Source organism: Dama dama, chromosome 1, assembly GCF_033118175.1.
Source record: "Dama dama isolate Ldn47 chromosome 1, ASM3311817v1, whole genome shotgun sequence".
Taxonomy (NCBI): Eukaryota; Metazoa; Chordata; class Mammalia; order Artiodactyla; family Cervidae; genus Dama; species Dama dama.
The window spans coordinates 54,177,480-54,191,003 of record NC_083681.1 but is presented as its reverse complement, the minus strand read 5'-3'; the positions used below and the strand labels follow the sequence as shown (position 1 = coordinate 54,191,003).

Genomic DNA, 13,524 nt, shown 5'->3' with positions numbered 1-13,524 from the left:
TGCGCATGGCAAATGCTAAGCGTTAGGTCAGGCTTGGATGCATATTTACATTCTTGAGAAGACCCACATTCACGGTTATTGGTGTTGATAGCTTCTGTTGGAAGAAAAGCTATTTTCCCACATGCATGTATGGCTCAGAGTACGGACCCTACGCTCCCATCCTGTCCCCTCCCTTACGATATGTGTCACTAACCAGTGGCCCAGAATATCTCTTATCAGAGGCATGTCCTTGCTCTCCCTGCTTGCTGACACACAGGACCATGCACTCCTCATGTTCCTTCTCTTCCTGGTCTGCCCTGTATCTGCACATAGCCTCTCCCTTCTCTCCCACAGAACAGGGCAGAGCTGGTAATTTGGAGCTGACTGGTCAGGGAGGAAGAGGAAACATGCCATTCTCTGGATCATGGGATCCACCATGTAGGAAGGGGAAACATGGCAGCAGGGCTGCAGGGCCAGGCTGGGATTAAATGGGAGGCTTTGATCAGTGTTCCCAGCTGGGGAGTAGGGTGGAAGGAAAGAAGAAGCCTGAAATAGAATCCTTTCATTGATAAACTGACATTGATGGAGCTCCCTTTTGTGTCAAGCTCAGGGCTGAAGTTACAACAAATGAGTAGGGGCTATCTCATGGAGCTCTCAACTCATGTGACATCAGAGCTGAGATGAGAGGTCACTTTATTCAACCAGGAAAACAGAGACTCAGAGGAAGGGTGAAGAGGGCTGTGCATGGTCATTTAGTCAATGACAGAGCTGAATTCTCCTTCCCCACCTCATGGGCCCCTCTGGCTGCCAGCCCGGGTCTCAGACAATCAGAAACTCAAAGGTGCCTGGACAAATCAGGAGGTTGTGGCCTGGCCTTCCTCTCCAGCTCTGGGAGGGAGGAGCTGGGATAGGAAGGATGCAGGAGCTTGTAGGAAAGAGCCGTGCACTTGCTGGTGGCTTCTGTGCTGTCACTGAAGGCAGAGGAAGGAAAACCTGCTCACTGGAGCTGCTCTTTATCCTGCTCGTTCAGTGACAGGATCACAAAGGACACAGACACAGACATCATTCTCTCCCAGCATCTCTCCCATTTCTCAGGTGGGCAGACATGAAGAGGACCCATTACAGAGGAGGCACAGCAGGAGAGGAAATCACTGATGCCAGAGTCTGGTCTCCTCTCCCAGGAGCCAGCGGTGACCCAAGGCCTGGTATGGGGTGGAGCTTCAGAAGTCAGTGAAAGCTCTGGAGATGTGTTCAACAGACACCTCCAGGAAGCCTTCTGGGATCACAACATCTCCCGCCATCCTCCCTAATGCCAGCCCTGCATTTTGGAGGAGCCCCTACTCTGGGGAGGTGCTCAGCAGATCTCCAAGTGTTGGTCTCTGGGGACGTTGTACTTGAGCTTGTGGGCTTCAAAGAGATTTTCCAGCTCCTTCATGTAGCGCTGGTGAAGCCTGTCTACCTCCTCCTGGGAGGGATGCGGTGTCTTCTGCACCTCAATGGGCTTCCCCACTGCAATACACAGAGGTGAGTGGTGGCTCAGAGCCGGAAACTATGAAGGTGCAGGGACCTTGGTGTTCCCACTACAATGGTCATCTGAGCAGGTAAGCACTGTAACTCCCTCCCTTTCAATTCTTTTTTGTGTTACTAAGATGTTAGGTCAAATTCAAGATTCTGATATATCAACAATACAGCCAGCACAGTTGCATGCATTATCTCTTATGTTATCCTGACAATCCTATGAGGATATAACCTGGTATTATTCCTGTTTGACTGCTGAGGAAATGAGGCACAGGGTGGTTAAATAGCTTGTTCAAGTTCACATGGCCAGGAAAAATCAGTACCAGGCAGTGAGCCCTTGGGATGTGCACTTAGCTTCAGGGAAAGGTGAATCTGGGATTCTCAGATGCCATGATTGAAACAGCCTGTGTCTGTGGGAGGAGGTGGATCAGAAAGCAGCTGCCATGTTGTCTTTCTTGGGAATGGCCTGGAGGTAGCAGCACTATTAACATTCAAGAAATGCACCACACAGTGCAAACAAAGTTTAATAGAGGGGGTGTGTCTGTGTTCAACTAAGAACTGCCTGGGTGAGTAGAGATGAACAGCTCTATTAGTACTGTCTTGGAATCTAGGTGGAATTCAAAAAGTAAGCTAATAGCTGAAAGATGGTGCTAAGTCTATGGACTAAAGACCATGCCCATTATTTACAAGGAAATCCTTCTGGCTCTCCTTCAAAGCCTGCTGATTTCTACTTTACACACAATTCTAACAGACCTGGAATGGTCATGTATCCACCTTCTCCAATTACTGTCATTAGATCCTGTGATCAGAATTATACCCTCCTTGTCTTGCATAATAAAAACTCAAATACCCTTATCAAACCTTAACTTTGTTACCAAGGGCAGGGTGAACACTTGGAAGTGGTTTACTTTCTGTGGGTCTGTGTTTGCAGTCAATAAAATGGGTGTGAGAGTCCCTCCTCACAAGCTGTTGGGAGAACTAAGCCGTTGCATGTAAGGGGCCAGTGTAGTGCCTGACAAAAGCAGCGGCACAGTAATCAGTAGTGGCTACTGGCCGGTGTGCCCCTGTTACTCTCCTCATTCTAGACGGCCTTTCACAGGGCTACTTGCCTGTGTCTCTTTTACACACCAGAAAGTGTGCTCCACAAAGTCAAGGGTATACTGCTCTATGTCCAGGTCTCCTTGCAGCACAAGCCCAGGCCTCTTAGTCTGTAGCCCTTCCCCTCCCAGCCCGGGTCCAGGCTCACCCACGGTGGTGATGGGTCGGCGGAAGGGCAGAAGACCAAAGCTGTACTGGAAGACTCCACGGCCATAGAAGAGAGGGATGGAACATCTAATGTTCTTCTGAAGTCGGTCCTGAAACCACCGCAACCAGGAACCCCGAGAGTTCTCAACCTGGTCGTATATGTCATTCTCCCCAAAGGAGAAGATCGGCACCAGATCTGCCCTAGAGGGAGACAGGAGAGAGGGCATGTGGAGGGGCAAGAAGGCACAAGCTGGTCCCCTAGCCTCCTGAAGGGAGCTAGTGAGCAGGAACTGGAGCAGAGGACAGGGCCTGGACCAAAAGTAGGAGGCCTCGGGTGTCTCCCAGAACTGCCATGGTCTTGTTTTATAATTTCAGGCAGGTCATGGCGCTTCTCAGGGCCAAGACCTGGCACTCGATTGTGACTGAGTCCATGCTTGCTCTGCTTGCCACAGATAGGCCAGTGAATCTGAGATGAAGTGTTGGGATGAGGAAGGGACTATTCAGAGTGGCTGACCAAGAAGATGGCATGCTAGTGCATCCAAATAACCATCTTGAAGGGCCAGGATGCCAAGTTCTTTATGGATCATAGATTGGGATATAAGTGAGGAAACAAACTGAAAAGATTATTTGATCCTTGCAAATGTCCCCAAGAATGGGGATGCTCAGGCAGGGGAAAGTGTATTTTCACTTCCTTACAGTCCTCTACAGGAGGGCAGCTCCGGTTGTCTTCCTTAGGCAGCCCATTATGTGTTTCCACGGTAACAAAAGCTGCAAGATGAGGGTTAAAGTCACAGAAGCAGGTCCAGCACAAATTCAAGATTAAACCTTTTCAGTCACAGGATCATGAGAGGCAAACCAGAATACGGCTGAGAGTCCTCCAAATTAAAAAAACATCTGCAGACTTTCTGGGAAAATCTCCTCCAGCTAGCTTTGTATTCTTCACAGATATTTAAAGATAAGAGAATAGCTTTATAGCAATATGACCTTTGAGACTTAATCTCTTTAGTCACAAAATCTTCCTTCCAGAATCATCTCTGGGTATGTGGGCCTGAGACAGTGCATCTATCACCAACATACAATCTTCATTGTTAATGAATGGAGGCTCTGCCTGCCAAAACAGGATCTGCATTTGGCTCTACCATCTTCCCCCCAAACTACATTCCTTGCCAATCTCCAGTTGAACCCAGAGCCCTCTCCCCAATACCCGTGCGTCAGGGCGAGCCTGATGAAGCCCTTGCGGTTCCGCAGCACCAGCTTGTAGGCTCCAGGCCTGGCATTCAGTGACTCCTGAACACCCCCAACAACGATGGACAGCAGGTTGCCGCCTCCTTTCCTGCTCAGAATGTGAGTAGCACTCTCCTTGTCTGATGAGACCAGCCCTGGGGAGAGAGGACGGTGGTCACATACAGTGTGAAGGCAGCAAGCATGGTTCAGGAGTATGTGACTTGGGCTCTCCCCCACTTCCCAGCTGGGAGGACCCTGATGACAGGCACTGAGCACTACCCCTTTTCCCAACACCCCTGCCAAGTTCATCACTGAGCACAGAGCTATGGGAAATGCTTCTTGTGACTCATCTCCTTGTCCACTACACATTCACTTGGAAGAAGTCAGATCAATTGGCAATTCTCATTAAAAATCCCTCCTCATGTCTTCAGCCCCCATAGTCCTGGGATAGAAAGAGTGGAAGGACTCACCCGCACACATGATGTAATCCCTGTAGACAGGGGCCCAGAAACACCAGTGCATCATCATCAGATGTGAGCGGATGCCTGGGAAAACTGAGGAGAAGCCCGTACCCTCTGTGCACAGGTTGATAAACGCTCCGGTGGCGAGGACCCCATGAGGGTGGAAGCCAGCGACGTAGTTTCGGGAGGGGTCCAGCTCGGCAGTCTTGACCAGCTATAGGGACAACAATCTGGTGAATCCGGGCTGCGTCCACTACCCTGCAATCCCCACTGCTGCCTCCCTGCTAAGTTTCTGTGCTGACCTCTTCCATGTGTCCCCTGAGCCCAAGTGCTATCACTCCACATGTGAGTGTCCTATGATGAGATTGCCTGTCTGAGTATCTTTTCCCCGGTGAAAGAATGAAGTAGAGTAGATACTCAGGGAGACTATGGGATGAAGATGGAGAACACAGTATCATGAATGGATGATGCCAATGCCGCCTGCCTGGAAAGGAAAAACCCTGTGCAATGCAGAGGTAGGACTTCTGAGAAGAAGACACGAGACAAGCCATGTACTATATGAAGGCAGACCTTCTCCCAAGCAGAGCCCTACCAAAATGAAGGAGCTAGCACAGGAGGGAGTGAGCCTCTCACCAAGTTTTGTGGCATCTGGAGTTCTGTCCCAGGTAAAGAGCTGGAAGCCCGAGTCCCTGTGACTCACTGTAAGAGACCCCAGGGTGCTGAAGGTAGAGGTTGGGAGGAGGACCATGTGGTCTCTAGTGAAGCCTGCAGGTGTGGGTGGTGAGGGGTCAGGGAGGTGTCCTGTCAAGCCTGCAGAACTTCCTGACACCAGGTCACAGCCTGCCCGCAGCACTGCACCCCTGTCAGGTCTTGGCCTGTGGAGACACTACTGTTCCTGGATATGAAATCTTACACAGAAACTCAGCTCCTGAACTGATAATGGGATGAGGGGCAATCAATTTCCTCAGGGAAACACTGCCTGATTCTCCACCATTACCTCTTTAGGATGCCCATAGTGTGCATTAAGATGCTCCAGTGCTCAGAAGTAGTGTCCTAAATTCACTAGAAACTCTACCATTAGGTGCTAGCTCACAGAATCACAGCACAAAGGACTGTGAGTGGAGTACCCCAGCAGAGTTGCTAGGACAAGGAATGTTGCTTGCCTGCCTTCAAGTCAGCCACCACTGTAGCTGCAACTCACAATGGGCCTTGAAAGGAATTCAGGATGGAAGATAATAGGATACTGGTCACAGAGAGGGAGCATGCACATCACAGGAATAATTGAAGTGAGTCCAGATTTTGTATCTCCCAATATGTAGAAAAACATGAAAATCCCAAAGAAAGGCTATCCCCAAAAATGCTCAAACTACCGCATAATCGCACTCATCACACATGCTAGTAAAGTAATGCTCAAAATTCTCCAAGCCAGACTTCAGCAATACGTGAACTGGGAACTTCCAGATGTTCAAGCTGGTTAGAAAAGACAGAGGAACCAGAGATCAAATTGCCAACATCCGCTGGACCATTGAAAAAGCAAGAGAGTTCCAGAAAAACATCTATTTCTGCTTTATTGACTACACGAAAGCCTCTGACTCTGTGGATCACAATAAACTGTGGAAACCTCTAAAAGAGATGGGAATACCAGACCACCTGTCCTGCCTCTTGAGAAACCTATATGCAGGTCAGGAAGCAACAGTTAGAACTGGACATGGAACAACAGACTGGTTCCACATAGGAAAAGGAGTCCGTCAAGGCTGTATATTGTCACCCTGTTTAATTAACTTCCATGCAGAGTACATCGTGAGAAACGCTGGGCTGAAAGAAGCACAAACTGGAATCAAGATTGCCGGGAGAAATATCAATAACCTCAGATATGCAGATGACACCACCCTTATGGCAGAGAGTGAAGAGGAACTAGAAAGCCTCTTGATGAAAGTGAAAGAGGAGAGTGAAAAAGTTGGCTTAAAGCTCAACATTCAGAAAATTAAGATCATGGCATCTGGTCCCATCACTTCACGGGAAATAGATGGGGAAACAGTGGAAACAGAGTCAGACTTTATTTCCTTGGGGCTCCAAACTCACTGCAGATGGTGATTGCAGCCATGGAATTAAAAGACGCTTACTCCTTGGAAGGAAAGTTATGACTAACCTAGATAGCATATTCAAAAGCAGAGACATTACTTTGCCAACAATGGTCTGTCTAATCATGGATATGGTTTATCCAGTGGTCAAGTATGGATGTGAGAGTTGGACTGTGAAGAAAGCTGAGCACTGAAGAATTGATGCTTTTGAACTCTGGTGTTGGAAAAGACTCTTGAGAGTCCCTTGAACTGCAAGGAGATCCAACCAGTCCACCCTAAAGGAGATCAGTCCTGGGTGTTCGTTGGAAGGACTGATGCTGAAGCTGAAACTCCAAAACTTTGGCCACCTCATGCAAAGAGTTGACTCATTGGAAAAGACCCTGATGCTGGGAGGGATTGGCAGCAGGAGGAAATGGGGACAACAGAGGAAGAGATGGTTAGATGGCATCACCAACTCTATGGACATGAGTTTGAGTAAACTCTGGGAGTTGGTGATGGACAGGGAGGCCTGGCATGCTGCGATTCATTGGCTCACAAAGAGTCAGACATGATGGAGCGATGAACTGAACTGAACTGAATCTTTTGACATTTAGCTACGTGGGTTGTTTTGTTTTCTTTTGTTTTTTTCCAACAAAGCCCCATAAGTACTGACTTCTCTCTTCCCTTTTAGACCAGTTCCGCAGAGATTTCTGAGAGGCTATCTCTGAATACAGTCCTCAGTAAGGCCTCAGAAAAAAACACCTGACAACTCTAAGGTTGTACACTTGTTTTCACTAGATAGCAGAGACTCCCTGACTCCACTATCCACTGACAACCAAAGATCCCTGCAGGGCCTGCTCTGTTAAGGTGTGTGGATGACTTAGAAGCTGTCCTGGGAGGTGACAAGAGTCCAGAATCTGTGAGCCGCAGCACCACCTGCAGACCTCAGTCCAGGAAAGGGAGGTGAAAGTGCATGTCATCGCTCCCTCTGCTGGCCGCTCGGTGGTACTGCCCGCCGTCTGCAGCTGTGGTTGCCCCAGGACTGCAGTGGCCTACAATCCCGAACACTGTGCTCCTGAAATTTCTGCAAATGTGTTTCCCACAATGTCAATAGTGTCCTATGTGAGAAATCCTCTGGGGGAGATACCTGGTTCCAGGAGGGACAGAAAAGAGACAGATAAGACCGGCACAGAGACGCTCAGCAGACTTTTTCTGCCCGATGTACAAATGACAGCAGTTCCAGGGGTCACAGGAGAGCCAGGTGCTGTCCTTAGAGCCCCAGGATCGCCTGATGTCTCATGGAATCCACGCAACCCAATGATTCCTGTGGAAGCATTTCCTCCCCTTTACACATGAAACAACTGAAGCTCATAGAGCACGTGTAACTCACCTAAGGTCATACACGGGCATTTCCAGACCCCTTTTAGAACCTGTGGTTTCCACTCCCAGAGATGACACCATATACATTCTTGTCTCCTGTGTCCAGCGAGGGCCACCTGTCCTTGTCTGGCATCTCTCTGTGTCCTCATTCCCTTCCTCTTCCAATCCCAACTAGATAATCAACCATCACAACTGCTTACATCCAAGGGTTTAGCCTGTCTGAGATTCAGAATGGAGCAAAAGTCACTTCGCTAAAATTCAGGGTCCTGCATCCCTAAGGACTGATCCTTGGTCCAGGGTCCAGTGTGCAAAATGGACATGAGGTACCATGAGCCAGAGATCTGAGATTAAGAGATAGGCAGAAGAGGAGGAACGGGACTGTTTAGTGGATCCCTGGGGAAACTGAGATTCAGAGTGAGCAAAGCTCTGTCCAAGGACACAACGAAGCAAACACACAGGGGCTGGATACATCCTGAGGGCTCTCTGCTCTGTGTCTATTCTCAGAGCCAAAACACATACTTTAAAAGCAGTAAAAGAACCTGCTCTATGTCCTTGCTCATGTCTTCTTCCCTCTCAGGGTATCAGTATCATCATCTGATAAAGTGTCAGCTAGATGCTCTAAAAATCTTGTTTTCATTATGGATTCCTTCACTCCAAACTTAGACTGTTGAGGGATTAACACCTGTAAGAACATAAGTGTGCTGCACAACATGGCCAACTGGGTTCCTCAAATCCTGTTCATACATCCGTTGTCATAGTGGCCTCACCTCACTGAAGTTGGACAACCGTAGTCAGACAAAAGCTGATTCTTCCCCTAATAGTGGTAGAAGCCTGTCTCCTGCTCCCGGCCCAGTAATCTGCTGACTGCACACAGGGTCAAACATCCCCATGGACAAATGGGGTCTATGGTCCGGACCATTCCCTAGTCAGCCCCATACTCACCGAGATGGGGAAATAGTCCTTCGTGTACTTCCATATGGTCCAGTGCCTCAAGAAAGCACTCTGCCTGGCCCCCTGCCATGGCGTGTCTCGATCCATGTACCACCAGATCACATACAGGATACTGATCAACCAGAATCTTGTGAACAGGAGGCCAATGAAGACTACCCAGCAGATCAAGTCTGAGAAGGGAAGCAGGAACCATTAATGGTCAGAGGTATGAAGGAACGAGCTCTCCCTGTTTACCCAGCTCTAGCAGCACTGTCCATTCCAGCCCTCCTCCTAGGAGAAAGTGATCAGCTTCCCAAGGTTTGGAGGAGGAGAGAATGCTGTCAACACTACCAGTGTCACACTGAGAGCCTGGATTTGAAACCAGCTGACCTAATTTCAAACTCGCGTTTTCCCACTGCACCAGATTGCTTACTCATTTGGGTCTTCCCCCTCCTCCTCCTTTTCTGTCTGTATTTACCAGATGCTCAATAAAGGCCTGATGGAGGTGTGATAGGATGAACTCTTTCTGGTATCCATTCTTTAGAACCCCAGAGAAAAGCTATTCTTTCTATTCAGCCCAGATCCTATCTACTCCCAGCCCATCTTTCCATAGATACATCCCACCACATTTCCGCTCTAGTTAAAGGCCCCCATGATTTCTTATAATATTGAGGCTCAGCTCAAGCAGCTCAGCCTGATCTCAAGCTCCCCACTGGTGGCCCAAACCTCTTGTTCCGGTCTCAGTCACCACATGCACCTCATGTTCCGGCTACACTAAGTGGCTCAGCTGATACAACTCCCAAGTCGTTAGTTTTGCTGAGCTCTTTCCGTTGCTGCCAGGCCCTGTCCTGCTGAAGGAAGGAGGGAGGAAGAGGACACCTCATGCCTGGTCCGTTCATCAGGACTGCAGCAGGGCTAGACACAACCCCAGTAAGCAATTCCTCCCAAACTTATGATTCTGAGTCCTGTCTCAGGCTAATCCTGGTTTTGACTCAGGGTCAGGTGGTCTTTGGGGCTGTCTTTAATCTGATGATAATTGAGCCTCACTGTTACAGAATATTGTATCCTCTACATTCCATTCCTTCCACTCAATGCCCTTTGCTCACACTCATGAAGAAGCTCATTCCCCACCTGTAGTCTATTTGAAAGTAGGGTAAAGTAGGACTGTAATACATGTCCGACTTCCTGGAGGAGTGGACTTCTGACCCAGTCTGAATAGTGCATGTGTGGGTGCTAAGTTGCTTCAGTGGTGTCTGACTTTTTGCAACCCTGAGGACTGTAGCCCTCCAGGCTCCACTGTTCATGGGATTCTCCAGGCAAGAATACTGGAGTTAGTTTCCATGCTCTCCTCTAGGGGATCTTCCAGACCCAGAGATCAAACCTGCATCTCCTGTGGCTCCTGCATTGCAGGCAGTTTCTTTAGTGCTGAGGCACTGACGAAGCCCAGTCTGAATAATAGCAAAATGCATAAATCCAAGTAGGCTGGGGCTCCCAGAGGCTCGCTTTCTGCATAGCACCTACCACATGCCAGATGCTGGTGGTTAAGCTGTGAACAACGGACAGGAATTCCTGCCCTCCTGGTGCTGGCTTCAGAGTTGTGTTTGGAGCACTTTGTTTTGTCCTTTCAGTTTTAACAATGGTAAAATATGTTTACTGTATACCAGTCATCGAAATGACTCTTTGGTATTTTTCTTAAGTTATCATTAGATTATAGTTCATTTACATGTGGCATTAGTTTCAGTTGTATCGGAAAGTAAACCTGTTAAACTCATACACATATTGATTCTTGTTTTTTTTTTTTTAAATTCCTTTCCTATACAGATCACTACAGAGTAGTTAGTAGAGATTCCACTGCTTTACAGAAGATTCTTATTGTTATCTATTATATAGAGAGTAGTGTTGTGAATCCAAATCTCCCAATTTATCCTTCGCACCTATCCCCTGTTAACGATAGGTTTATTCTACTTCTGTTTTGTAAATAAGTACTCATATACCTCTTTTGATTCTGCATATTAGTGATATCATGTGATATTTGTCTTTCCTTGACTATCTTCTCTCAGTTTGACAATCTCTAGGTTCATACATGTTGATGAAAACAGTCTTAATATGTTCCTTTTTATGACTGAGTAATATTCCATTGCCTATATTAACTGCATCTTCTTTACACATTACTCTAGTGGATGTTTAGTTTGCTTCCATGTCCTAGCTATTGTAAATGCGCTATTATGAACATTGGGGAGATTGTATTTTTCCAAATGATGGGCTCATGACAGAGGCCTTTTGAAAAACAGTATGGAGATTTCTTATAAAATATGAGAATACAACAGGACCCAGCAATTCCCCTCCTGGACATATACTCGAAATGATTTTTGAGAGTCAAAAATATATACTATATTTGGTATAGTTAAATTAATTAACATTGTTGTGTAACTATACCAGCCTTCATCTCAGAACTCTTTTCATCTTCCTAAACTGAATCTCTGTACACACGAAATTAAAACTTCCATCCAGGTAGAGAGAATAAAACCAAGTTGTTAATAGTCGTTCGTTGTGGGGTAGGATTTGGAGGAAATCTTAGACTCTTAGAACACACTTTGTTTAGGAGTGTTAAAGTAGCATGTATTTGTTTTTCAGTCAGAAAAAGGAATTTCAAAATGTGGGCATTTCTACTTGATCAGAAAGAACTCCCCGATCTAAACATCTCCCTCACTCTGACCTCTCCTTTCAGTGCTGTCAGCAGGAAAAATCTAACTTGCATACATTTTCAGCCCCTAAAGAAAGGAAACACCAATTCTTTCCCCTCATAACACCAAGAAGGTAAGATGTAAAATCCCACTTTACTGAGACCCACAGAGGGTATTTGTGTTAGCTAACTTCATATAGAAAGCTAGTAGCATAAGTGCTGGTTTCAGTTCTACTATTATGTCCATATCATGCTCCCAACATTCATTCACAAAGCATTATTCAACATTAACTCTTCTAGGAGATGGAGATGCAGATGAGAATAAGACCAACTATCTGAAAGGATCTTATCTTCCTGCGTGAGTGTGTGAATTAAAAAAGAGGAAAGAAACAGACTAAACAAATAACCCACTGGAAAGTGTTTGTTGCTGGAGCCTGACTCCTCAATAACAGGTCCCGGTGGACCTTTCTGGCCACAACTTTGCCCCTCCTCAAACAACTGCGCCAGGCTAGCATGAACCATCTCTTCACTGTATGTGCAGCATTTACTGGCCTCCTGGGAAAACTTAACTTACCTGAAGGCCTGTACATTTTGCCTTGTAGATTCATCTCCTAATATCTTTGGAAAAGAGCCCCTTCTCTCCACCCACTGCCAGCCTCCTTAGACCAGGCTAAGTAATCTTTTAAAGAGCCAAATTGTAAGCATTTCAACACTGGGGCTCAAGAGGCAACTTGGAGGATATTGCATAGGCACAAAATCATTTAAAATGCCAAAACCATACTTCGCTCATGGGCTGTACAAACACAGAAACAATCAGGGGCCTAGATTTCAATCATGGGTCTATGAGGTGACAGCTGATGTCGATTGTGACCTTGTGATTGAGCAGGACCTATGCAGCCTTCCTGGAAAAGATCCCTCATGTCCTCTGCCTGCTTCTTATTTGTAGAAAATCTTCAGCTTCCTAAGCCTTCCCCAAATTTCAAAAATTAAATTATTAACAGAAATCACAAACACAGAAAGAAAACAGTCCCAATCAAGAAAATAAATAACAGTTTAACCATTCCACAAATTCAAAGAATTTTAGTTTGTTCCCAAGAGCCATGTAATATGGAGACTCATCATTGAGCAGTTTTGCAAATACTGAACCCCCAGCAGGTGGAAGAAGTTGCTGACCAGCCCATAAACCTCAGACCAGGGGAAACCAGAAGGTTGATGATGGTGATTCCCAGTTACCTCACCACCAAGCAATCAGATGATTCTCTAGGAGCTGTTCATGCACCCAGAATCTCTACCTCATTTAGTCTCTAGATACTGCTCCTAGGTAATCAAAATAGGTTTCATGCATTTTGAGGCTTAACTCTCTGGACTCCTTCCTTGGCCCCTGTAATAAAGCCTACACTTTCTTTCACCACAACCCACTGTCAGTTTAGGCACTTTACCCTGTTCCCACAAGCAGACCCAAATCTGATTTGCTAGCAACTGCTCCCCGTCAACTGTCTCCTCCAACATCCCAACACAGAAGATCCATAAATTACAGTTTGTCTCCAACGGATTGGACCTTCTCACTCCTGTACCTAAAACCCTCCTGGGGATCCCCCTTGCCCTTGAGATAAGGGCCAAGGTACAAGCTACTGTTCCTGGCATCAGAGTGTCCGGAGTGTTTTCTCAGCTGCCCTCCTTCTAATTTCAGGCTCGAGGTTAGGTGATTCTCTGTCCTCCTCTGGATACTCCCAGGTCCCAGGCTGGGCTGAGGTGGGCATGGACAGTCAGACAGTTCCTGATGGCAAAGCTCCCCCAAGGCCATGTGAACAAGATGTCCCTCACCCCAGGTGATCCCCAGATACTAGGTTAAGCATCCACCTTAGGACCTGTATCTTTCCCCCTTCAATGCACCATGTGCACCTGAAGTGGCAGGTGCCCATGGCCTCCCAAGTCCATCTCAGCTTTCCTTACGCAGGGCCAAGTAACAGAAGATCAAGTGCAGGACTGCAAAGGTCTGTAGCCTGCGTTCCAGTGGCACAAACAAAGGTGCAAACTCCACCAT

General features: G+C 47.1%; 1 protein-coding gene across 1 annotated transcript; it reads right to left on the bottom strand.

The window, feature by feature from the left end:
• Positions 1-1,333: 1,333 nt before the first annotated feature.
• LOC133054703 (2-acylglycerol O-acyltransferase 2-like) lies at positions 1,334-13,524 on the bottom strand. Its single transcript, XM_061139960.1, has 6 exons — positions 13,434-13,524; positions 8,810-8,988; positions 4,437-4,641; positions 3,947-4,121; positions 2,744-2,943; positions 1,334-1,488 (listed from the first exon to the last, which is right to left on the bottom strand). The coding sequence occupies exons 1-6, from the start codon at positions 13,522-13,524 to the stop codon at positions 1,334-1,336; spliced, it is 1,005 nt and encodes a 334-aa protein (XP_060995943.1).